The sequence below is a fragment of the Rattus norvegicus genome, chromosome 9 (genome assembly GCF_036323735.1).
Source record: "Rattus norvegicus strain BN/NHsdMcwi chromosome 9, GRCr8, whole genome shotgun sequence".
NCBI lineage: Eukaryota > Metazoa > Chordata > Mammalia > Rodentia > Muridae > Rattus > Rattus norvegicus.
The window spans coordinates 20,085,019-20,111,521 of record NC_086027.1 but is presented as its reverse complement, the minus strand read 5'-3'; the positions used below and the strand labels follow the sequence as shown (position 1 = coordinate 20,111,521).

At 44.6% G+C, this 26,503-nt stretch overlaps 1 protein-coding gene across 10 annotated transcripts; it reads right to left on the bottom strand.

Moving 5' to 3' along the window:
- Nfya (nuclear transcription factor Y subunit alpha) lies at positions 1-26,455 on the bottom strand. 10 transcript variants are annotated; one of them, NM_001413345.1, is made up of 10 exons: positions 26,317-26,441; positions 17,541-17,681; positions 16,078-16,164; positions 12,557-12,703; positions 10,260-10,391; positions 10,048-10,153; positions 9,185-9,351; positions 8,735-8,908; positions 8,163-8,264; positions 1-2,376 (listed from the first exon to the last, which is right to left on the bottom strand). In NM_001413345.1, exons 2-10 carry the CDS (start codon positions 17,613-17,615, stop codon positions 2,323-2,325), a joined length of 1,044 nt encoding a protein of 347 aa, NP_001400274.1. In that variant the 5' UTR covers positions 17,616-17,681; positions 26,317-26,441; the 3' UTR covers positions 1-2,322. The 10 variants fall into 10 exon arrangements, with proteins under 10 accessions (NP_001400274.1, NP_036997.1, NP_001400275.1 ...); NM_012865.3 differs by having other exon boundaries at positions 9,185-9,333; XM_006244411.5 differs by having other exon boundaries at positions 4-2,376; positions 16,081-16,164; positions 26,317-26,455.
- Between the last annotated feature and the right edge of the window lie 48 nt (positions 26,456-26,503).

The following is a 26,503-nucleotide window of genomic DNA, read 5'->3' as shown; positions in this document are numbered from 1 at the left end:
TACTTTTTAGTATTTTTATAAATTTATTAAAAAAGAAAAGCAATTGCAATGACAGTGATCACCTGTACTCCCCTACTGGGGGGCGGGGGCGGGGGAAGACCTACATAGCTGAGTCCCAAAGGAAAATCAAGACATTATTATCAGGCACCCTGTAGCCAGGAGAGGCTGTTGGTGCAGTGGTCTAGACACTGGCGTGTCCCATTACCAGTGCAATTAAAATATGTACATTTACAGTTATCCTGTAACAGGAAGTAGAGTGCCCAGTAGACCAGCAGCCCACTCCTCCACTTACTCTGTATCTTTGAAGCCATCACTACAATCACAAGAACAAACAAGTAAAAAGAACTAAGTTAAACAAACAAACAAAAAGAAATCCAAGTGAGCCTCTCTGGCCTCTGTGGGCTCTTTTTACGCTGTGCTAGAATCAGAAGGACCACACCCACAGGGCCATGGGCCAACTGCAATGCAGCAACAAAATGGAAACCCGAGCATCTACATTAAAGGAAAGAAAACTCAAACTTGCCTTCCTCAAAATGAAACTCAGCAACAATATGAGGTTAGGGTTATGTACAAACTCACAGACACAAATAAATAGCACTCTACAATTGCTGGCTGAAGCACTACAGTTAAGTCTGAGGAATCCCTGGAGAAACCCTTAGAATCCTCTCCCCCTCAAAGGTAGAGATTCCTCACGGTTTTCAGTGACACCCGGAAGCTCATGTGAGAGCCAGAAGTTTGTAGTGAGTTTACTAAAAAGGATCAGCCCCCTCTGACCTCTGGAAGCCAGAAGAAATGGCAAGACTCCTGGGATAGGAAGAGATGGCTTACTTCATGCTTCTCCAATTAAACTGGTCTCCCCGTGATAATTCTTTATAAGGTTAGAGTCTTTCCATCTTTAACAAAGTCAAAGAGCCAGTCTTTAGACGTGTCTTTGGAAGGACTGCGTTTGACTTTGATTGCAGAGAAGGCAGCCAACTCTTCTGATGTATCAACCTTGGTCTTTTTTTCCAGGCCTCAGCATCTACAGAGCTGGGGCTGGGGCTAGGGTATGTGTGTGGCTCAGTGGTAGAGTGCTTGTCCAGAAAACATATTTCTGAGGCCCAATTCCTGACCCTGCAGGAATCCTGGCAGGTTGTTGGTTCCCACAGCACTGATGCAGTGAGCAAACCTTGCTGCAAGGCCTACAGAGAAAGGAGAAAACAGTGGGAACTGGCACCAAAGAAATCAGCTGCCATGGGAAGAACATTCATCCACCCAAGCAAGGGCGACACATATGTCTCTCCTCCACGCTGTGCTCCAGTCTGCGTCCAGGACAGCGGTCTCAACAGTGCTTCTTCAGGCAATGAGGATTCTTTCTCTTCTAGTGCACGTCCGAAGTGTCAGTGTGAATGTGGCTGCTTTCTTCATCCTGAGAGCCGTGCTGGAGACCCATGCTCTACCCAAGCACTTCGGCCGGCAGGGCACGTGTTCTCTGGATTGAAATGCACAGACCCTTCCAGTTCCTACTTGCTGCCATAAAGCCCATGATTAAATCTCCTAGCTTTGCCTCTGTTGAAGAACAACTGTGAACATCCTCAATACTTCAGCACAGATGTTGTGAAGTTTTGTTCTCTACTCTCTAAACTGTCTCTAAAGTGGCCACAGTGTGAACTATGGCCCAGAATGGCTGTTAACAGAAATGCGCAGACCACAGTCAAAGCTAGAAATGTACCTTCTAGACCCCCTAGGTTTTCTATCCTTTCATCCTGAGTCCAAAAATATCTTCTTTGTACTTTCTTGACTGAAGTAAAAAAATACCAACCTAGCATGTGGGCAGACTCCTATCAGCACAGGTCAGAAGACTGCAGCTTAGTTTGTCTTAACAGGGAGCCACCTGAGTGCAGTGCCTTGCATCAGGCAGCCCGACATCCCACCAGGGGATGGACGCTGTTGAGACTCCACAGGGGGGCAGAGGCTGTGGCTGCCTTGACTGAGGACCAGGTTGAGAAGGCTGTTCTCCCCTACTGCAATGGCTGACTGGCTGGCTTAACCACTCAACATAAGTGCTGGGTTTGTAATGCTGGGCTGGCAAATACCTCTTTAATCATCCAAATTTGTAAAAGGTCAATGTCACCAACAGTCTGAACAGGTCCTCAATGAAAGGGAGAGACAAAAGCTTGCCTCTTCAGTTTGTCAGCCATCACTGCAGCTGTAATACTGAGCTAAGTAGTTTCTGTCCTGAGAAAGGGCAGAGTGAGACTGTCAGTGCCCAACTGGAAGTCAGTCCATTTCCAGGAACAGTGGAGAGGACTGTGACTCATCCGCTCTGCCACCCTCCTGTGGTTAGGAAACTCGGATGATCTGTGTCATGGCTTCTTCATCAGCTTGGTTTGGATCCTACAGAGAAGGACAATACATCAGTCCTTTACACCAGCAACAGGAATCCCTGGCTCTCATGACTTAGGAGTTTAGGTACTTGGGTGGCTAGGACAAAGCCCCAGAGCAAGCACAATGCCATGCTGTAGTTTTGTGCCATTATTTTATATCTGATAATCTGAAAAAAAAGGAATCTTAATAGTGTTCCACTCTACAGATGAAGATGCAGATGAAAAGAGGTGAGGGAACTTCCCAGGTCAGCATGGAGAATAAGGAGAGCCTTTAACACTGAGGCCTACAGTTGGCAGCTCCTAATCACAAACATGCGCAGACACCACCAAGAACAGAGGGTTGTCAAGATGTCTGCAGTGTGGTTCACTAAGGAGGAACCTGCAGACTGCTGTGGGCAGACCACTATGTGATATAGGCTCATGGCCAGCTTAAGAGGCCCTGTGAGTGTGGAGGAATTCCATGCTGCTGATAGTGAAATGAGCCAGCAAAAAGAATCCCTTAATCCAACCCATATTTTTGAGCATTTGTTCAGAACTGAATTTTAAGCTAACTCCCAAAACCACAACAGAACAAACTGTCTATTTTAATGGAACTTACTCTCCAGTAAAGAAAGCAATGTGGACCAAATAAGAGAAAATCTCTTGATGGTTTTTTAATAAGGTAAAGGATGAAACTATGGGAAAATCCAAGAGTAACAGAATTCTACTAGAGCCACAGCTCCCTGCTCCCAATCCCCGTGGGAGAGAGAGCTCACCGCCTGGACAGGTGGGCTCTCCTGAGACTGCAGAGCTGGAGATTCTTTTTGCTGGCTCATTTAGTTTAATGTTAGCTACTGGTTTGCTGTATATGGCTTTTACTATGTTTAGGTTAAAAAAAAAAAAAAAAAAAAAAAAAGAAGCAAATACACCCAGGAGGAGTAGAAGGCAGGAAATGATCAAACTCAGAGCTGAAATCAGCCAAGTAGAAACAAAAAGGACCATAGAAAGAATCAACAGAACCAAAAGTTGGTTCTTTGAGAATGTCAACAAGATAGATAAACCCTTAGCCAGACTAACGAGAGGACACAGAGAGTGTGTCCAAATTAACAAAATCAGAAACGAAAAGGGAGACATAACAACAGAATCAGAGGAAATTCAAAAAATCATCAGATCCTACTACAAAAGCCTATATTCAACAAAACTTGAAAATCTGCAGGAAATGGACAATTTTCTAGACAGATACCAGGTACCGAAGTTAAATCAGGAATAAATAAACCATCTAAACAACCCCATAACTAAAGAAATAGAAAGAAACTATTTCTATTCAACTAAAGAAATAGAAGCAGTCATTAAGTCTCCCAACCAAAAAGAGCCCAGGTCCAGATGGGTTCAGTGCAGAATTCTATCAGACCTTCATAGAAGACCTCATATCAATACTATCCAAAGTATTCCACAAAATTGAAACAGATGGAGCTCTACCGAATTCCTTCTATGAAGCCACAATTACTCTTTTACCTAAACCACACAAAGACCCAACAAAGAAAGAGAACTTCAGACCAATATCCCTTATGAATATTGACGTAAAAATACTCAATGAAATTCTTGCAAACTGAATCCAAGAGCACATCAAAACGATCATCCATCATGATCAAGTAGGCTTCATCCCAGGCATGCAGGGATGGTTTAATATACGGAAAACTATCAACGTGATCCATTATATAAACATTGTATAAACGATCATTTCATTAGATGCTGAGAAAGCATTTGACAAAATTCAACACCCCTGATAAAAAGTCCTGGAAAGAATAGGAATTCAAGGCCCATACCTAAACATAGTAAAAGCCATATACAGCAAACCAGTAGCTAACATTAAACTAAATGGAGAGAAACTTGAAGCAATCACTAAAATCAGGGACTAGACAAGGCTGCCCACTCTCTACCTACTTATTCAATATATTTCTTGAAGTTCTAGCCAGAGCAATCAGACAACAAAAGGAGATCAAGGGGATACAGACTGGAAAAGAAGAAGTCGAAATATCACTATTTGCAGATGATATGATAGTATATTTAAGCGATCCCAAAAGTTCCACCAGAGAACTACTAAACCTGATAAACAACTTCAGCAAAGTGGCTGGGTATAAAATTAACTCAAACAAATCAGTAGCCTTCCTTTACACAAAAGAGAAACAAGCCGAGAAAGAAATTAGGGAAACGACACCCTTCATAATAGTCCCAAATAATATAAAATACCTCGGTGTGACTTTAACCAAGCAAGTAAAAGATCTGTACAATAAGAACTTCAAGACACTGAGGAAAGAAATTGAAGAAGACCTCAGAAGATGGAAAGATCTCCCATGCTCATGGATTGGCAGGATTAATATAGTAAAAATGGCCATTTTACCAAAAGCGATCTACAGATTCAATGCAATCTCCATCAAAATACCAATCCAATTCTTCAGAGAGTTAGACAGAACAATTTACAAATTCATCTGGAATAACAAAAAACCCAGGATAGCTAAAACTATCCTCAACAATTAAAGGACTTCTGGGGGAATCACTATCCCTGAACTCAAGCAGTATTACAGAGCAACAGAGATAAAAACTGCATGGTATTGGTACAGAGACAGACAGATAGACCAATGGAACAGAATTGAAGACCCAGAAATGAACCCACACACCTATGGTCACTTGATTTTTGACAAAGGAGCCAAAACCATCCAATGGAAAAAAGATAGCATTTTCAGCAAATGGCGCTGGTTCAACTGGAGGTCAGTATGTAGAAGAATGCAGATGCAGATCAATCCATGCTTATTACCCTGTACAAAGCTTAAGTCCAAGTGGATCAAGGACCTCCACATCAAACCAGATACACTCAAACTAATAGAAGAAAAAGTGGGGAAGCAACTCGAACACATGGGCACTGGAAAAAATTTCCTGAACAAAACACCAATGGCTCATGCTCTAAGATCAAGAATCGACAAATGGGATCTCATAAAACTGCAAAGCTTCTGTAAGGCAAAGGACACTGTGGTTAGGACAAAATGGCAACCAACAGATTGGGAAAAGATCTTTACCAATCCTACAACTGATAGAGGGTTTATATCCAAAATACACAAGGAACTCAAGAAGTTAGACCACAGGGAGACAAATAACCCTATTAAAAAATGGGGTTCAGAGCTAAACAAAGAATTCACAGCTGAGGAATATGGAGTGGCTGAGAAGCACCTAAAGAAATGTTCAACATTTAGTCATAAGGGAAATGCAAATCAAAACAACCCTGAGATTCCACCTCACACCAGTGAGAATGGCTAAGATCAAAAACTCAGGTGACAGCAAATGCTGGCGAGGATGTGGAGAAAGAGGAACACTCCTCCATTGTTGGTGGGATTGCAGACTGGTACAACCATTCTGGAAATCAGTCTGGAGGTTGCTCAGAAAACTGAACATTGAACTACCTGAGGACCCAACTATACCTCTCTTGGGCATATACCCAAAAGATGACCCAACATATAACAATGACACATGCCCCACTATGTTCATAGCAGCCTTATTTATAATAGCCAGAAGCTGGAAAGAACCCAGATGCCCTTCAACAGAGGAATGGATACAGAAAATGTGGTACATCTACACAATGAAATATTACTCAGCTATCAAAAACAATGACTTTATGAAATTCATAGGCAAATGGATGGAACTGGAAAATATCATCCTGAGTGAGGTAACCCAATCACAGAAAAACATACATGGTATGCACTCATTGATAAGTGGATATTAGCCCAAATGCTTGAATTACCCTAGATGCACAGAACAGAACACATGAAACTCAAGAAGAATGACCAAAATGAGGATGCTTCACTCCTTCTTTAAAAGGAGAACAAGAATACCCTTGGCAGGGAATAGGGAGGCAAAGTTTAGAACAGAGGCAGAAGGAACACCCATTCAGAGCCTGCCCCACATGTGGCCCATACATATACAGCCACCCAATTAGACAAGATGGATGAAGCAAAGAAGTGCAGACTGACAGGAGCCGGATGTAGATCTCTCCTGAGAGACACAGCCAGAATACAGCAAATACAGAGGCGAATGCCAGCAGCAAACCACTGAACTGAGAACGGGACCCCCATTGAAGTAATCAGAGAAAGGACTGGAAGAGCTTGAAGGGGCTCGAGACCCCATATGAACAACAATGCCAACCAACCAGAGCTTCCAGGGACGAAGCCACTACCCAAAGACTATACATGGACTGACCGTGGGCTCCAACCTCATAGATAGCAATGAATAGCCTAGTAAGAGCACCAGTGGAAGGGGAAGCCCTTGGTCCTGCCAAGACTGAACCCCCAGTGAAAATTGTTGGGGGGAGGGTGGTAATGGGGGGAGGATGGGAAGGGGAAGCCCATATAGGAGGGGTGGGGGAAGGGCTAGGGGGATGTTGGCCCGGAAACTGGGAAGGGGAATAACAATCGAAATGTCAATAAGAAATACTCAAGTTAATAGATTAAAAAAAAAAAAAAAAAAAAAAAAAAAAAAGAAGAATTCTACTACAGATGAGAGCAGGCTAAAACCTTTCAGATCTAAGCCAGGCCTAAAAGTAAGGAGGACAGAATAGTCTGTGGAGGTCTGGTCCTGGAACCCCACCACGTGGGAAACTGGAGCAGGAGGACTACAAATTTGAGGACAGCCTAGGCTAGTAAGAGAGAAGAAGAGATAGTCACGGAAATGATGGAGACAAGAACATGATAGACTAGAAACTGTAACGACAAAGGACCTGGCAGGATAAACAGACACACGGCGAGAAAGCGAATTTAGATGCGGACATGCGCTTACCGGCCCATGGTTGACTTATATACGAGGAGTGAGAGAGCAAAGGCAGGCTAAGACTGGTGTGATACCACGAATACCACCCTGAGATGTGGGAAACATAAAGCGAGGGCAAGAGTGCACGAGAGTGGGTAGATCTATTCATCTAAACCAGAGAAAGAGGACTAGGCCAGGCTGCCATCAGCTAGGAGGGTACAATAAACAGATTCAAATCATGTTTCAAGAGGCAAAACTAAAAGAACTTCAGAATTTGAACCATGTAAACTGCAATGACTGGGTGGTGACAAGTCACTTGTTAGGTACAGTCTAATGAACAAGCACTCCAGTTCGGATACACAGACTCAGAACCATAAGAGATAGCCAGTGAGGTTCTACTGCCTGGGTCTGAATTCAGTTGATGGGTCTGTTTGTGGAGGAAGCAGGATTCGAACCCATGAACTCATATGTCAGTTAAATACTCTACACTAGTGAGCTAGCTACACCACTAGTCCTTTATGAGAACAAGTCCCACTAAATTAGCTCGTCTTGAATTCATCTCTAGCCTAGGCATGGCCTCAGCTTCCAGAGTAAGTGGGATGACTGGACTGCACTTCCGGGGCTGATTCAGCTGTGCAAGTTACTTAAGGTCTCAAGAACTCATATTCAACTGTAAAAAATGGTGATGTCCTTCTATTCCATGGGCCTGAGGTTGCAGTTGGTTGAACAACAACAAATAAAAGTTTACTACAATGCTTGACACAAGAACTGACACACAACACTGTTTCCGACTACTAATAAATAAATAAACAAAAGTAAAACTTTTCCTTAAAAAACAAAGACCTGAGAAACCAAGAGTAAAAGTAGCCTGGGTTGAAACTTTCAGTGTTCCTAAAAAGAAAGGAAGCCAAGCACCAGAGACCGCATGCATAGAGAGTATGTTTCTTCCTCAAGGGGAGGGCGGGCAGTCTTTGCTGAGAGAGAAGGTAGGCACCAGAGAAAGGAAGTATTCAATCTCCTTACCTGCATGTGAGGACTGTCCTTTTCTTTTGGAGAGAAGAAGCGGCCCCCTTCCCCACGCTTCCGTGCCATGGCGTGTCGGTGCCGAGACTCATGGAGGTATTTCTAGGGAAGAGCATAAGATTCTCAACTGTTAGCGAGCTGGCAGTAACCTACCGCAGAGTCTACAGTTAAAGGATCCTCACAGTGCAACCCGAGTCCAGGGAACGAGGAAAACGGAATGATAGGCTTCAGTGACTGACTCAGGTTTGGTCGCACAAATGGCAGAATAGGAGGAGACCCCATTTTTATGCAATCTATAGGTATGTTAGATTGGGTCATCGGATGCAGGCAAATCCTTTAAAATGAGAAGGCCACCTTCTTATTCCCTTGGCTGCAGACCAACTGCCACTTCGAACCACAGCCAACACATGAGCACTGAAGCTCTAAGACAAGAGGAAGTCCTGAGGATAAGCTTTCTCTGGACTTCTTTGCTATAGAAAGGGAAAAGCCCCTTGCTTTGTCACTGGTCCTACAGTGAACCTTGATGCACAACTGTGCAGCGTCCTGCCTAGCACTCCCCATGCCATACGCACCCTTCTTTCCTTTGGGATCTTCCCTTCTGCCTCTAGCTTGGCCCTCGCTTGTCTCCTCTTAAGGATGCGGTGATACTGTTTGGCGTTCACGTACAGGGGCTCTTCTTCCAGCATCTCTGCCCCAGGTAAAGGGATTCTTTGGATAGCAGGCACAGAGCCAGCCCCTGGTACCATCTGCATGGACAAGAGAGCAGACCTTACTACCGGCATGAAAAGTTTAAATGAAATTGCCCATTCGTACCCATCCTGCTGTCTTTCCAGAGTCTAGACTAGTCTGGTACCTGGAAGGCATCGGAATGAATTATGCTTCCTGTGGACGTAGACACTGCTAGTGCCATAAGGATGGAGCTAGCTTCAACCCCAAAGTTAGCATAGGAAACTTCACAAGAGACAACACCAGCTCAGACAGGAGGGGCCCACCCAAACCTCCAGTGTGGGGACACTCCTTACCATGACCATTCCTCCTGAGTTGACCACATTCCCTGCCACTGGCAGTGTCACAGTGACAGTCCCTTGTCCACTACTGGTTGTGTTGGTATTGGCTCCTGTCTGAACGATCTGTGCCCCTGCCAAACTGGCTGCTGGGATGGTGATCATGCCTGAAACAGGGACTGTAACTTTAAGAAAACAAAACATAAAACAAAAACAAACAAAACAAAAAACAAAGAACAGGTACACGGAACAGAAAGAAGGGAAAACGGTTAGTCCCTTCCACCTGGCTCCTGTATACCCTCCTGGATAAGCTGACAAACACCATGGGAGAAAGCAAGTGTCTTCTACTGCTTCACCTTGCTCTGCTAAGTAGTCCGGTGTAAACTCATTTTTAAAAGTGTAACAGTCTAGGCTAATTCCAAATAAATCGTACTCCCACCCACTACCACGGATTCTGGCTGAGATATCCTTTCTAGACTTAGCTGCCAGAGCATTTAGGTCTACTTTGAGCATGTTTTCCCTGAAGCCAAGTCCAGATTTCTCACAGGAGATCTTGTCTAGCCATCTCTTCCAAGGGTGCACTTCTCTAAGACTCTGTACTCTTCTTTACCTCTTCTTAGCTAGACCAAGGCTTTGAGGCCTTCTCGTGACTCTAAGTAAGCACCTATATGAGTAGACGTAGAGACCCACAGTGAAATGGGAGGAGCTCTAGTCACCAAGCAGCAACAGGTTGGTCACATATGGCGACTGACAGTCACTGCAGATGTGGTGGAAAGCCTGTTGTCGTATAAACGTGACATGGACTTCATAAAGATTCTGAAGCACTTCTCAGGTACTAGAAGGCTGAAACTAATGCCCTGAAAAGTGCCACTGCAGCTTACCTTGCTGGAGGATTGTGCCATCTGCATTAACTGGCTGGTAGACAATAGTCTGCCCTTCAGCAGTCTGGGCCACTTGCTGTCCCTGGACAGCAATCTGTTGTTGTGTCTGTAGAAAACAATGACACACTTAATGGAGGCCAGAGACCCATGGACAGAGACCCAATTCCCATGACGTTCTTCATCCACATGCTCTGGGAACCAGGTGGACTGACCTGAGTCTGGCCAGCGGTGACCGCGGTCTGTGGCTGCTGAATGATGATCTGCTGGGTCTGTCCCTGCTGGCCTTGCACCTGCACAGCCTGCCCGCCCTGGATCTGGATCTGTCCAGGGGGTACCAACTGTATCTGTGGAAGCAAATACACAGAAAGCTCGGCACCATGTTGACACCAGTCCTTTGGTTCCTTATTTGTTTTATTTTTGCTTTTTATTTTAGGTATATGGGTATTTTGCCTGCATGTAGATATGTGTGCCACCATGTGTGTGTCTGGTGTCCAGAGGCCAGAAGAGGGAGTTGGAGCCCCTGGAACTGGAGTTATTTACTATGGCTGTGACCACCAGGTGGCTGCTGGAAATTGAACTGGGTCGTCTGGTAGAACAGCTAGTGTTCTTAACTGATAAGCCATCTCTCCAGCCTTACTCTCTGGTTTCTGAAATAGCTGAACAAATTCCACTAGAGACCAGGAATACATAGAGAAATGTGCCTGTAATTCTACAACTTGGGAGACAGAGGCAGAATGATCAGGAATTCAAGGCTAGTCTGAGGGACGTAATTAGTGTCCCTTTAAAAAAATAATCCTTGGTAGCATGGTTATTTTTTAAAGTCTATTTACTTAAAAATACTCTGAAGTGCTATATAAATGAATAAGTAAAACAACTTTTAAAAGATATCCTTTATAAGTCAAATGTTAAGCGGATGGCAGCCAAGGCCATAGTTTGATTAAGTCCTTGATAGACAGATCAGCTGTTGAGACTCCTGATTCACAGAAATTGAAATGAATAACCATCCATTTGCGTGGATATGAAATCACCAAGAAAACAAACACTAGGCATGTCTGTTAAAGGAGTTTCTAGCTTAGATTAACAGAGGTGGCATCCTCCGAGATAGGATCCTGAACTAGAAAAGGAGATAGTGGGCAGAACAGCAGCACCCGCCACTCTGCCTCCTGCTGCCGCCCCTTCCCCACCATGCTGGACCAGCACCCTTGGACTGTGATTGGCAGGAAAATGGCTAATACGACTACTTCTTGGTGTAAGCCAACAATCCCTGAGATGTGCTGTTCCACAGCAGAGATATCCCTCACTGTCACTCAGCACCCCTGTTAGTCATCACCAGCTCTTCCTACCTCTACCCTGCAGGTCTTAGAGCACCAAACCTCACACTACAAATATGAAAAGCAAGAGATCCTGTCAGGTAACCAGGATCAGGAGTATCATCAGAATCTTGACAAGAAGTTTTAAATGTTTTTCTCTGGAACCTTGACAAACAAAAATGCCTTAACACTTTGCTTAAGGAACACAAGCCTATGCTCTTGAGTACTGGATATAAACCTTTAAAAGATTTAACGAGAAAGCATTTAGGAAGGCCCCACAACTCAAAATGTCTAGTACTTTATACTCTAGAATACGCCCAACTCTAGACTCCACCTTCCTTCTCCCTGGCTTGGTAAGCATCTGGTAACCACTGCAGTTCCTTTGATCCTGTGAAGCATCCCAGATCTAGCACCCTGATTCACAGTTCTAGGTCACTCTAGGAAAGGTGAGTCGGTGAAGGACATGCTTAGAGCCTCAAGTCCCTACCACTCTCCAGCTGACTGACTGCTGGTGGAAGGGAAAGGGAAGGAAAGCAGGCCATGGAACCTTTCTGTTGGGCTACACATTGCCCAAGTTTTCTTAAGGACTAGAATACTACTTAACTCACAGTTAAAACTGTTGGCAGCCAAGTCAGCAAATCCACCTATTTCTGGAGTGTTTTGCTCCAGGGTTTCAGGTAGCAAAAAACACCTGTTTACACCCCATTACTGTGCTCCCGTTATGTATGACGGCACAGCAGAGGCGGGAAGACTAAATGGAAAATAAGGGTAGGACTGAAAGAAAAGCAGCTAGGTTTTGGGTTTTGGTGTGTGTCACCCCGACCCCCACCCTCCAGCAATTTCTTCTTCAAAACGTCTGCTCTGCAGACTAGGGAGACGGCTCAGAGGTAAAGGCATGTGGTGCACAGCACAAGACTCTGACTGGAACCTTGGCATCCACAGGAATGCACAGCAGGGCAGTTTACATTTGCAGCCCAGGAGCAGAGTATGGGCATGGGTAGGGCAGACACCAGTGGACTCCCAGACCACCCAGTTAGTAAAAGACCTTGTCTCAAAAACTAAGGTGAAAACATGTGGCTTCCACATGTATGTACAAACCTGTATGTACAACCGGTACACTTATGAATATATACACCATCCACACTCAAACCAGACTTCTACACTGATGTACAACCTAAATACTTTAAAATACCACTCACCTGCTGTAAACCTTGTGTTCCAGACACAGGTACTTGCATGATAGTTTGGCCTTGTCCACCAGGCACAGCCTGTACCATGATGGGTTGGCCAGTTGATGTAATCAGCTGGCCTCCACTGACTTGCACCATTAATGGCTGCCCCTGAACCTAGAAAGAAAGAAAGAAAGAAAGAAAATAACAACAATGAAAGAGCATAGGACACAGCAGCTTCATCAAGACAATCAGTCACTGGAACTATCCTGCTGCCTGGAAGAGGAGAGGCAAGGCAGATTTAGCAAAGTCAGTCAGTCATACCTACCCATCAGGTTCTCTATATAGTGCTAGCTGGCTGGCCTTGAACTCCTGCCTCTTCTTCCCAAGTGCAGAGATTAAAACCTGGCCTGAAACAGTGTTTTAACGCTAATCTTCTCTTCTCTCTCTCTCTCTCTCTCTCTCTCTCTCTCTCTCTCTCTCTCTCTCTCTCTCTGTGTGTGTGTGTGTGTGCGTGCAGATTATGTGCATACGCTGCTACACAGAGAATGGGAAGTCAGATCCCCCTGGGGCTTGACACAGGTGATTAAGACCTGTTTGACATGGTGTATACAGTATGTGCTCATAACTATTGAGCCATCTCTACAGCTCCAAGTCTATGTTCTTCAGATATTTCTGTTTAAGGGCCAAGCTGTAAGGCATTCATCACCAAAACCAGGCTGAATCCAAGAAAGCAGCCAAGTTATTAGCAGGACTGTTTGCCTTCTGAAGTTGGTACTCAGACCCGGTTCTGGTAAAGGCTGGAGACACAGTGGTGGGAGGAGGTGGCACTGATACATAAAGGGAATGGGGCCCTAGCTTTGCATCCAGGAGAGAAAGTTAGGAAAGCCACCTGGAGCTTCCTCCAGGGCCTCAAGCAAAAGTGAAGAATGAATATTCACCTCTAACCTACTCTGAGGAGTCCAGGAATGGCTGCTGCTTAGAGCCTACCACTACAGACTTGTGAACAGGAAGCTGAGGCAGGAGGAGCATAGGTTTTAGGACAGAATGGGCTGCAGCAAGTTCCAGGTAAGCCTGGTAAGACCCCATTTCAAAGCAAACAAAGCCAACACTGGTCAGAAATACTTTACTGCCAGTTTGTGATCATCAAGGTAGTTCTTCAAACTGCATCGTAGTTATAGTTATCAGAAGCAATGAAACCCTGAAATCAGACAGCTGTTGTGTGTAAATAGAATGTCCAATTTTCAAGTCCTCCGCATCAACAGACACTCTCTAAAGGAAGCTGATGAAATGCTCAGTCACACCTTGAACCCAAGTGTGAAAACTCAAGAATGCCAGACAGAAGCTGCTTTGGACTGAGGAGTAACAGGACAAATCCTAAACTCCTTGTAGAGTGTGTCTGTTTCAAGGGACAATGTGTAACAGAAGAGACTAACACACTCACAGAAGTCAATGCCAACAGCACCAACCACCTGTGCAGTCACCCTGTCCTAGGTGTGTGTAAGGCTCTCCTCTACTCTCCATCAGAACCATCAGCCCAATCTCAGGGATGTTCCTTGAGAAACTCATGACTTTGAAGACTTTACGGCCTATCTGTTCACATTCTCTCCTCCCAAGTCTCCATCTAAATTCCCTTTGCTGCACCAGTGCTTTGGTGTGCTGTGTTAGGAAATGCATCAGAAGCCTAACTTCGGAGTAAGAGAAAGAACTATTTGAATTCTCCTAACACGATGAGGCTCATGAGAAGCCCCATTACTTCCATTTCTCTTCATTGCAATCCAGATCTAAGTAAGCTGACACAGCTGTGTTGTTACAGCGCACTGGAAGGCTGGGCAGTTCTTGGTGTCAAAGTGGAGGCCAGAAGCAGACATTGGATGTCGTCTTCTACTGCTTGCCACCTTGTTTTGAGACAGTCTCTGTGATTAGCCAGCCAGCCAGCCACAGGTTCTGCCTGTTTCTGTCTCCAAGTGCTGGGGTTACAGGACAAACCCACATATTTGAATGACTTCTATGGATCCGAACTTAGGTCTTCACACTTGCATAGCAAATAGGCACACTGAGCCATTGCCTCGGTCCCCAAAGTTGACACAAATGTAAAATTACTTAATTTTCTGGTTCTCCATCATCTCTGCCCACCCACCCACCCCTCCCCCACTAACATGCCATATATGCATGCGGTAAAGGATTTGAGGCTGAGGAGCTCATGTGTCTACAACAAACGATCACAAGGACTCATGCATAGGACAAGAAGCCACATAGTGAAGAGCAGGTTACATTCCCATTCATACCGTGGTTAATGATAAACCCCAGACACCAGTTCATGTATTAAAAAGGTAAAGCAAGCAGGAACAGAGAGCTGCTACTCCCCCTGATACTCACTAAAACTCTGCAGGAAGACAAAGTGAACTACTTTTATGTTAATATACATGTAGCACTGGTTGTGTGTCATCACAAACACTACTAAGTGGCAGAGCTGGGACAGGCTGAGAGGGTCAAGTGCTTACAGCAATGGTTCTCAACTGGTGGGTTGCAACCCTCTGGGGGCTGAAAGACCCTTTCACAGGGGTTGCCTAAGACCATCAGAAAACATGGATATTTACATTATAATTTATAACAGTAGCAAAATTACACTTATGAAGTAGCAATGAAAATGTTATGGTTGGGGTCACACTGTACGGAAGTGTTTTAAAGGGGTTCGATACAAGGAAGGTTGAGAAGCAGTGACAGGAAGGAGTGGTCACTGCAGGAGGGTCTTAGCAACATTCTTGATAAATTGAGAGGCCAGGTGACTCTGGAGGCCCTACTGAGTCAGCCAACTCAACAGAGGAATAAAGGCAGGGCAGGGACCTGAGTCTTGCCAATTTCTCAAAACCTCTAGTTTTTAATGGACCCCGAAAAGACCATGCTGTTCTTCTTCTTTTCACCGGCATTTAGGATATTTAAGGAGCATATCTAACACTGCAGAACAGCATCCCTTAGCTCCAGTTGGGGTTTTTTGCACATCACTGTAACTAGTAATAACTTTTTGTTTTGACCCAAACTCTCATTCCTCCTGCCTCTATATCCCAATTGCTGAGACAAGACACCATGTGTCACCAGGTCCTATGCTGCCACTTAGAGAGAAGTGAGTCTCAGATAAACTGTGCTTAGTACAATGGCTGTTCAGTAGTCAAGTTGCACTTTTAGCAAAAACAAAACACGGTATAGCCGACTCTCCTCATGTGCACACTCCCTTTTCCAGTGTAACACGATTCCTGAAACTCTGCCATGTGCCCGGATTGGGAGCTGAGCACTGAGTAGGATCCACCCGTAGAAGGTATTCCTGTTGCTTGTTTCCTGGTCTTTCTAAAGCAACACTTAGTGCATACTTGAGAGAACGGACACAGCAGTCACTACATGTTTTGGCATGGGACACTGGCACATTGGCCTCAGAGACAGGTTAGCAGCACAAAATGCATGCAACTTTGCCATTCAATTTGAGATCCAAACACAAACAGCAGCAGACAGGCAGCGTTCATGCAGCGCTCACAGAGAATCAGAGAGGGCACCACTACCTGGAGGGTCTGGACTTGCTGGCCTGAGGCGGATGCCACCTGGGCCTCAGTCTGCAGCTGGACAGCAGTGACACCACCCTGCTGCTGAGAATAGGAAGAGGAAGAGCTTGAAATGTATCAGGATGGAAATGTACAGCTCACGACGGCAGATCACTCTGAGGGAGAGGAAGGAAGCCTCAAAAGCGCCTCATCTTTCACAGGAACTCAAAGGTGTGGGCTCCCTACATTCAAGCTGTCATGCTGCAAGAGCTGTCCCCAGAGTAGACCTCAGAGCATACTTCTGACTTCTGACTTAAAATACAAGATTTATAATGCATCCTCCCTAGGAATTTTTCCCTTCTGCTAAACATGCTAAGGATCTCTACTTCCTTAGGGTCACAAGAACAAAACCACCGGGTTTTAAAGCCTTGAAACTACAATGACGTTTCTGGGGCTTTAACGGCATCCCCATGGAGGAAGGACCTAGCCATGGCGATTGATCCAGATGGCAGTCTCAGGAGGTACTGCTTTTACATCCCAAATGAAGATTTACTCCTATCCAACTGACGGCTTTAGAGGCAATGTTTTCAGAAAGTCAACCTATTTCCTACCCTGGGGAAGTCCTCACAGAAGAGATCCTCAGCGAGGCTCTGCCCAGTTGGAAGACCCCTCTAAGGCCCATTCTCTAAGGCACTTCAGGAAGCTGCCAGTGCTACAGCAGAGTGTGGACAGGAAGGAGGCGGGGAGGCCTATGCTCAGCCATCTCCCCCTTTAATGTGGAGCAGCCTCTCCCCCTATCGGTGGCTTCAAATTCACCATCAATACTCCCTCACCCTCCCTGCTATTCCTAGTGAACCTCTACTCTCAGGAGAAAACACCCTGAGGACAATAGCCTTGGCCTAAAATCAAATAGAAATGATGTCTTTCTCTCCAAAGTGTAGGATTAGGAGACAGGGGGAGATTCACTAATATTAACCCAGGTAAAAGCATCAAAAGTGGTATCTGTGAATTAATTCAAACATCTGACCAACTTTACTGGAAGAAGCCAGTGTCAGGCAATCCTTTTCAATATGCACTTAACCATAGAATAGCACACAAATATTATTCTAATATTAAACCATAACAGTTCAGAATTAATTCTGAACAGATTGGCTGGAATCTGACAATTGCCTGTTATGGCCAAATCCTTACTTTATCACAAGTCAGCATAAAATAAGGAAAATAAGCAGACTTAATGCAGAGAAAAGCGGGGTAGGTATCATTTCAATGAGCTAAAAGAGGGTGATTTAATTTTAAAGTGATTTTCATGAAGAACAGGTACCAGATGGCAACAGACTGATTCATAGCACAGCACCAGTCATGAGACCAAGGCTTCCTAAGGTCAGAATGGGTCCAAGTCCTTCCACAGAGGAACTATAGACAACCCCGCTGCTCTGTTGCCCTGTGGTATTGTGATGGTCAAGGCACACTTGCTCCCATACCTGCTGCTGAATCTGGCCAGCCTGCACCACGATCTGCTCTGTGGAACTATTGCTGTTTGCTGTATACTGCTCCATGGCCCGGCCACGTTGTGTCCTGAAGCTTCACTCTACAGATCCCAGGCAGCTGCCAGGTAGGGACTCCTATCAAAAAGGGAAGGACAAAAGCCCAAAATGAGTCAATCAGTAAAGGCCCTCTTAAGATACTTACTATACAGATAGATAGATAGATAGATAGATAGATAGATAGATACATACATACATACATACATACATACATACATACATACAATTTGCAGTATTTAGACTATAAAAGAACACCACAGGGTTGGGGATTTAGCTCAGTGGTAGAGCACTTGCCTAGCAAGCGCAAGGCCCTGGGTTCGGTTCCCAGCTCCGAAAAAAAAAAAAAAAAAAAGAACACCACAGGGAGATGTTCATATATCCTCCCACCCCTCTTTTAAAAACAAAAGAGAACTACATAACACAGTATTAAAAAAGTATCATGGGTTGGGGATTTAGCTCAGTGGTAGAGCGCTTGCCTAGCAAGTGCAAGGCCCTGGGTTTGGTCCCCAGCTCCTAAAAAAAAAAGAAAAAAAAAAATCATGGTCAGGCTAGTGGTGGGTATCTGCAATAAGAGGCTGAGGCAGGAGGCTAAAAGTTTGAGCCAGTCTGGGCTACACAAATTGACTTCTTCAGAGACTACACAACAGAACCAACAAACAAGCCACAGTATTTTATTTTCACTTTCACTCTGAGTGTGTGTGGGGTTGAAAAGTACATTTTCACCCCACGGTGGCCAGGACATAGAGAATGAATACTCCAAGTGGCCAGGCAAGATCTAGTCCTCAATAACAAACACTCCTTTCAGTAACCCACTTCTAACTAGGCCCCACTTACCAATAATGGTATATAAATCCACCCAGATCAGAACACTTAGGATGCAACACCCCTCCTATAAACAACATTACAGATAAGCCCAGGTGTGCTTTCCTATTTCCTGTTTCTTAACTCAGTTAAGCTAATAAAACTGACCTCCTTTCAATATTACCAGAATAACACTTAGAAGCACTGTCAGAGCATCTCTTGTGGCAAGGTCTACTTTCAAGGCAGCAGGTCTATGTCACAGAATTTGAATACACACTGGGGCCCAAACATGCTACTCTCTTGAGCTACATATGTCACGAACACCTCAAGCTAGAGGTTCAAATAAACTAAGTAGTTCAAATATTTTGCTTATCAAAATCTCCACTCTAAGTGGGTCTGTGGGGGGGTGTCTTATGCTAATAATCCCAGCACTTGGCAAACAGAAGATAAGGACCACCTGTGTCAGGCCAGCCTGGGCTACACAATAAGTTCAGGACAGCCTATGCTTGACTGAGACACTTTGCCTGTAAACAAACTCCACCTTATAGAATCATGTCTAGTAAAAACAAAACCAAACTCCCAAATTTCCTGTGCAGATAGATCTGAATTCAAGTCTTCTGGGAGTTCATTCCAGGCCAGCCAGGGCTACATAGTGAGACCCTGTTTCAAACTCCATTAGGTAGCACTAAGTAGAACTACTGTAGCAAAGCTTTGGGAATTGTGCGATAGTCCAGGATAGTGACTGCAATGAAACGGTATCGATGTTAGCAGGCATTTAAAACTTGACCAAGCACATGGTGGTTCAATACCCACATGGGGTGCTTAAAACTTGGCTTAGTACCAAATCCCATCTATACTGTACTTGGTATATTTACCCTGCAGCAAAGCCTAAACGGTGAGCCCAAATGAACCTTTTCTTGGTTGATTACTTAAGGTTGTTCCTTAGAAACTGAAAGGTACCTAACAATATTCAAGTATGTGCCTAAACACTGACATATAAAACTTATATATATATATATATATATTTTTTTTTTGGTTCTTTTTTTCAGAGCTGGGGACCGAACCCAGGGCCTTGCACTTCCTAGGCAAGCGCTCTACCACTGAGCTAAATCCCCAGCCCCTATAAAACTTATTTTATGTTCCACTATCCTTTCTTCTACCCATCTTGTGGCGCCATTTCTAGGTATACAATCTGTCCACACAAACATCTACTCACCAGTATCATGGAAGCAAGCTGTGATTGCCTGTGCCAGGATTGCTATGCCCTGGGAAAACACATGTGCTTTTTTGAGTCTGACTTATTTTGCTTAATGTAACATGCATTAGTCAGGGTTCTCTGGAGAACAGAATAAATCCAGACATATATGTATGTGGAGGAGGTTAGAGCGGCTTACAGGCTGTGGTCAGCTAGTTCAACAATGATTGTCTACCAACAGCAAGTCCAAGAATCCAGTAATTAATTGTTCATCCATGAGGTTGGGTGTCTCAAGTGGCCTTCAGTATATAGCTTAGGAACCCTGAAGAAGGCCTCATGCAGTAAAGAAGCACGAGCAAGCAGGCCAAGACCCAGTGAGAAAGTTTCTTTCTTCCATGTCCTTTATATATAAGTTGCCACCAGCAGAAGGTATCCTAAATAAAGGCAGATCTTCCTACCTCAAATGATATAGATTAAAGATATGTCTTCCCACTTTAAATGATTCTAATCAAGAAAAATTCCTCACAGGTATTCCCAGCTCCTTGGGTTTTAGTTAAGTATAAATGTGGTCAAATTGACAAGAACAGCCATCACATAAAACTTTCCAGATTTATGTTTTTCATGCAAATTTCATTTTTTATGGCTGTATAAAATTCCATTCCACATAAGCATGGTACTTGTACTATCCATTCTGTTGAGAACATTTAGGTTGGTCCTACTTCCTTGTTATCATGCATACAGTAGAGCACAAGTACTTCTGAGGTAGCACAGAATCCTTGGAGTACACAGCTGAGTCACATGGTAGATCTATTTATTTCCTGAGAAAGCTCTGCATTCATTTCTACAAAGCAGCAGTGTAAATGACTAAGACTCTTCTTCCCTACATCCTCAGCAGCATTTGTTGGTCTTTATTTTCTAGATGACAGCTGTTTTGACTTAGGTAGGGAGGTGGGTCACTTTTAAAAATGTTAGCCCTTTGTGTCCTTCTGAGAACTGCAGAGCCCATCTTATAACCGGCAGTTCTAGTCTTGTGGTGTTTAATGTTCACGGTTCTGGGAAGATGGCTCAGTTGGTAAAGTACTTGCCTCCTGAGCTTGATCCCAGAATGCCCAGAACACTGGGTGTGCTGGACTGTTTATAAGGCCAGAGCTGGGGAGGCAGGAATAGCACAACCTCTGGGCCTCCAGTTCAGCCTAATTGGTGAGCCCCAAAACGAGAGACCTTGTCTCAAAGGAGGGTAGTTATCCTGAGGATGGGTGGTTTCCTTCAACAGGCAAACACAAATGATATGCTGGCAAAACTTCTACTCTGGAGGCCATGTACTTTGCTAAATCTTAATTTCACAAAACCCCATTTGTCAGTTCGTAAGACTATTTCCAGGGACAATGCGGCCCTCCTCAGAAAGGTCATATCCTTTACTACCATACAGCCCTGGAAAAGTCTGATCTTTCCTTATCTCACAAGCCAAGCAAGGTGGGAACTGATCAGTTCTCAGTACTTGGATGGGACAGTGTTCTTTTCTCACTCTATATCTTGTGTTTTCCCCTCAGTAGTAAGTTCTAGTGATACAAAGTAAAATGAGTTTGTTGAGAAGAACCAGCATTTAATTTGGTAGATGGTAATTATAGAGTCTAGTAGTAGGTACATGGGTATTCAATCATAACTTCAGCTTCACTCTTTGGAAGTTGAAATTGGTATATTACAATGTAGGGGGAAATATTCAATAAAAATAAGTCAGGCTCATTACCATAACCAAAATAGACCACTATGCCTTTATTGTGGGTTCTAATGGACTACTCAATGCATAGATTTCTGGCTCTGACTTGAACTTAAAGTCTTGCAAAGGGAAGATAATGTGAATGGCAACATATCTAAATTTAATCACTACCTCATTAGCAATGTATGCAAACATGCTTGCTACCTTACTAGCACGTGTTCACTGTATAAAACAATGGCTTTTATTTGTATGTTTTTACAATACACATAACCTGTCTGGACTACTCTGACTATTTTTCACTTTATAAATAATCCCTGTCTGTATTTAGATTATGCATATAAGAGAACATATTTGGTATTTGTTTTTCTGAAGACAAATGTACCTTCTTTCCCTTACTATAAAGCTCCAGTTCATCCATTTCCCTACAAACAATAACATATAATACATTGAGTGTTATGTTCACTCACTGGCACCTACCTACAGATTCCCTAACTCGGTGGTGAAGGTGCAGCACCGAAGTGCAGTCCTTTGGTACACTCTTCTCAAGACAGTATAGCAGGATCATATATATAGTGGTGAGTTTTGGGGGGTGGGAGGATATCTACAACATGATGGCTTTTCTTGGGTCAACTTGATACATCTGGTATTAGCTAAAACCCAAGCAGCTGGGCACCCCTGTGAGAACTGTTTCCAAGTTAAGTCATTTGATGTGGGAAGGCCTACCTTTTATCTGGCTATGCCTGGTGGCAGCCCATATAAAGGACCTGGATTTGCCCTTTGCTGCTTGCCCTTGTTGGCAACGTCATTCCTTCCCTGACTGTATAACCTAGTACTTCTAGATTCTGGCATATACTGAAGACAGCTAAAATTGAAATATCCAACCTCATGAACTGAACAACTAGATTCTTGGCCTTTTTGTTGGTAGAACACCATTGCTGGACTAGTTAGATTACTTGTAAGCCACCTTAATAACACACACAGTCTCTCTCTCTTACACACACACACACACACACACACACACACACACACACACACACACACACACACACAGTCAGTCAGTCAGTCAGTCTCTTGTTTTATTCCTGGAGAACCTGACTTAATACACCAATTTCCATATACTCTAGTGCGGCAGAACTAACTTATATTCCAACCCATGAGGTTTACGAGCTATTCCCATCCTCACCAGTACTCTTTATTTCCTTGATGACAGCTATTCTGACTGGTGTAAGAAGGAATTACAGTATAAGTTGATCTGCATTTTCCTGATGGCTCAGTATGTTATTTTTAAATACATCTACAGGTCACTTGTCTTCTTCTGAAACTGTCTAATCTATTTACTTGTTTATTGCTTAGATTATTTTGTTTGTAATTTCTGAGCTCTTTCTGTATTCTGAATATTAATCCCGTCAGCTGAAAAGCTGGCTAAATTTGCAGAATTTTACACCAGCCTTTCTTGAGCCGGTTGACTGAGCTGGTTGTGGAGACTCCAGGTCCGATACGGAGAGTCAGCCAAACTAAGTGGCTGCACTAGGGAAACCAATGTTTCCCTTATTGGGGTGAGGAGGCTCAAGGGTGTTGACAGGTAGCTGCATGGTGGTCGCATGGTCCAGGCTGCCCTCAAACTCAGAGATCCACCTGACTCTGCCTTCTGACTACTAGGATTAAAAAGCTTGCACTACCATAGTCTACCCAATGTTTCCAAGTCTACCTTGTGTTTAACAATGTATCTGTCTCCAGACTAATAAATTAAGGCTACAATATAAACAAGCATGGCCCCATGATAAGAAACTGACAGCAGTAGCCTAGACAGAAAACAAATCGGATTTCCTGAAGCCTGAGGGAGGGAGGGAAGGAGACTGACTGAACAAGCCAGCCATTATGGGGATGACCAACGTTTTCATCCTTTTTCTCAAGTGGGGACTGTACAGGTGTGGAGAGCTTTAAAAACTCACCCAAATATAGACATATACAATGATTACATTTTGATGTTTAAAAAAAAAAAAAAAACACACTCACCCTCTGTATTTCAACACTTCCACTAGCCCTAAGACTCTTTCCTATAAAGCTTTCTTCTTGGCTAAATTTCCTAAATCTGCATCATATCAGATTAAATGCAGAATGGAGCTTGAAGTGGACAAGAGGACTGGAATGGCTGTAAGGAACACTTGGATCTAATTCATTTACCTCGCTGATACAAATGCTCCATTCTCAGGCCACTGAGACCCACTGTGCTTCAGAGGGTAAAAACAGAGGCAGCTTCAAATTCAGCAGTCATTCTGTATTGACAAGGGAGTGACAGAGCTTGGAGCGCAAGCCTCAGACTGCTCATAGTGCCTGCTTCTTGGCTCCAGTGCAGCTACATGCTCCTTCCTTGTCACCTCAGCCAGCAGAACTGTGGCACAACCTGACACACTTCTTTCCTCAAGCATTTCTTTGCCCAAGTTTATGACAGAATCAAGAGCTGGATTTAGTCTGTCTAGCTCTTCCACAAACTTGTGAATGTGGTTTTGAAAGTGAGAACATGAATGAATATGAATGAAAATGGATTTATTCTGGCCTCTGAGACATTCTCTTTCCATAGCATTTTCTGACCATTCACATGGCACAGAAGCAGTTGGCCAGCACTTAGAAAGGTAGGTAACCTATCTGAAGATAGCAAAATCGGAAATGCCCAGAAATGCGACTAAAATAAGCCCATCTGACCTGACAATCATACACCAGAGGACAAACCAAGAAAAACATTAGGAAAGGGTGTCATGTGAATTAGATTTAAATGTGAGATCTTACCCAGATGATACTAGTCTACGGTGAAGTATTTCAAATAAAGGGAAAACATTTGGGCTCTGTCTCGAGAAATTGAGAATCTACTTTTTCTTGAAATGCAGATGCAGAGGAAACCAGGGGAGGCTCCACAGGCCTGAGTCACCGTGACCAGATAATGGCCCTTTGTCCACAAAAACATTTGGCAGTTTTGAAGTGGCCAGATGCATCCATTTTTAAAATTCCAACCAAAGTTAAAAAACCCAGTCCAAAGACAAGACAAATAGACCTATAAAGACTGTACTGATGTAGTTCGTTTATCACAAATGGAAGAAGTAATGTGTGCTGGCTTTTTTTTTTTTTGGTCAACTTGACATAAGCTAGGGTCTTCCAGAATGAGGAAGAAGAATCAACTGAGAAAATGCCCCCTTAAGAATGGACAACAGGCAAGCCTATAGGGGCATTTTCTTTAATGTGGGAAGGCCCAAACCAAGAAAGGCTGTCAAAACCACGAAGAACAAGCCAGCACACAGCACCTTTCTATGGCTTCTGGTGGAGTTCTGGTCTTTCCTTCCCTTCATGATGGAAAATGAAATAATAATGAAATGCTTTTGGTGTGGTGTTTACAGCAACTAAAAAAGGCAAACGAACATAAGGGAATTTAGTAAACAATTTAAGGGTAAATGTGATTGCAAGCTGTTTTGGTTTAGAAGGGGGAACATTGGATTTGCTTTCTCAAACCCTATCAGTTAAAAACTCATACACAGAAAATCGGTTCCCAGCTTCACCTGAGTAAAAGATAATTTCCCTCTTCCAGGCAAAAAAATTCCTTTTTTTCCTTAAAAAAAAAAAAAAATCCAGCCATTATTATGGGGTAGAATCTTCAGGTCAGCAACCTTTCCCCGAAAGGTTAGGGAAGAAATCCACTCTAGGCCACTTTTAACCTCCAGTCCAAACTGTTTTCAAAAAATTTCTTTGTAACATCTGCAAAGGTTTTTACAAATGGGTCTTTCCCGCCTAAACTCAGTACTCCTGGGCCTTTCTGCGTCCGACAGCACTATCTGTTCCAGTTATTCTTTTCAGTCTTTCCTCTCCGAGGACATTATCCTCCAACACCCAATCAAAAGTGTGGCGATGAAAATAGGCTTCCTCATGCAAACAGCACTTCTCGATACTAGATTAGATCCCTATGAAACACTAGCACCAGTCAATCTCCACTGAGCAGGTATGGCTCCTACCCGTCTCCTCCTTGCAGCACTTGGGTGATGCCCGCCAAAGACTATGGCTAGCAGCCCTTGGAAGACTTCCTGTCGCCCGAGTGGGTGTGTGGTGTGGTGTAATCTAAGCATGTGCAAGTTTTAAATCATCAATTGAGAAAACGTTCACGCGGGATTCCAAAGTGTTTTAGAAAAAAGACACGGTGGGCTGAGTTATTGAGCGGAGACTGACACAAAAAAGATTAAAGGAAAACAAAACCAGAGAGCATCCAAGGGAGAAAGTTCAAGGGAGGAGGTATGGATAAATAGGAACTGAGAGATGAGTGCCCCCAATCATTAAGAATGCACAAGGTTATCAGGCAAGGTTTCAAACACCGACACACCGAAGAGGAAGAGCACTTGGTTGGGATCCAGCACGGAGGTGTGCCGGCACCGCGGGCAGAGCGGGGAGGAAATGACGACCCAGAAAGGGGTGGTAACGGCGCCGGCCTGGAGCCCCGGTGGCGGGCCGAGAGGAGGGGCAGGCGCGCCAACGGCCCCGGGGTGGGTCTTGGAGGCCGCGCCGCGCGTCTCCGCCTGACCTCGCTCGGGATCTGTAGTCCCAACTGTGGAGAGCTCAGGGTACGTGGACCTCGCCGGGGCCCGGAACGCGGGGACACAAGAACAGGCCGTAGGATGTGGCTGGAACGACTTGGGGAAACCGCCACGACCCGTGGTTGGGCGGTCGGCCACCTGACCTCCCGGGACCCGAGGATCCGGGACGAGCGGCGCATCCGCCACCGGCACCCGGAGAGTATCCAGATCCCAAAAAGCCTGGCTCCAGGGCGCCATCCCAACGTTAGACGGCCCCCGTAGGCCTCCACAAACTCCAAGCCGGGGCTGCTGGCTACCCAACTCCGGCAGCCTCGGCTCGACTCCCGGGCTCGACGGACGCCTGGGCCTCTCCTGAGTGGTCAGCGAGACCCGCCAATCGGGGCGCTGGGGCCGGCTCTGGGCCGCTGGATATTGGCTCCTCATACTCACCGTGCCTCGCTCCCCCGGTTCGCTGCCCGCGCTGATTGGCTCCAGTACCGGACCCCGAAACCCAATCAGAGGCTCCAGCCGCCGCCGCCGCCGCCACTGCCGCTGCCTCGCAAAATGGCGAATCTGAACAAAGGGGAATCGGGCCTCCCTCCAACCGCCTTCGCGCAAGCGCCTTCGAGACCACGCC

Coding starts and splice junctions, on each gene's coding strand:
- Nfya (NM_001413345.1), bottom strand. CDS start 17,615: ATGGAGCAGTATACAGCAAACAGCAATAGTTCCACAGAGCAGATCGTG. Junction 10,154..10,259: donor TCACCGCTGGCCAGACTCAG/GTCAGTCCACCT, acceptor TGTTTTCTACAG/ACACAACAACAGATTGCTGT. Junction 2,377..8,162: donor AGGACAGTCCTCACATGCAG/GTAAGGAGATTG, acceptor CCTTCTCTGTAG/GATCCAAACCAAGCTGATGA.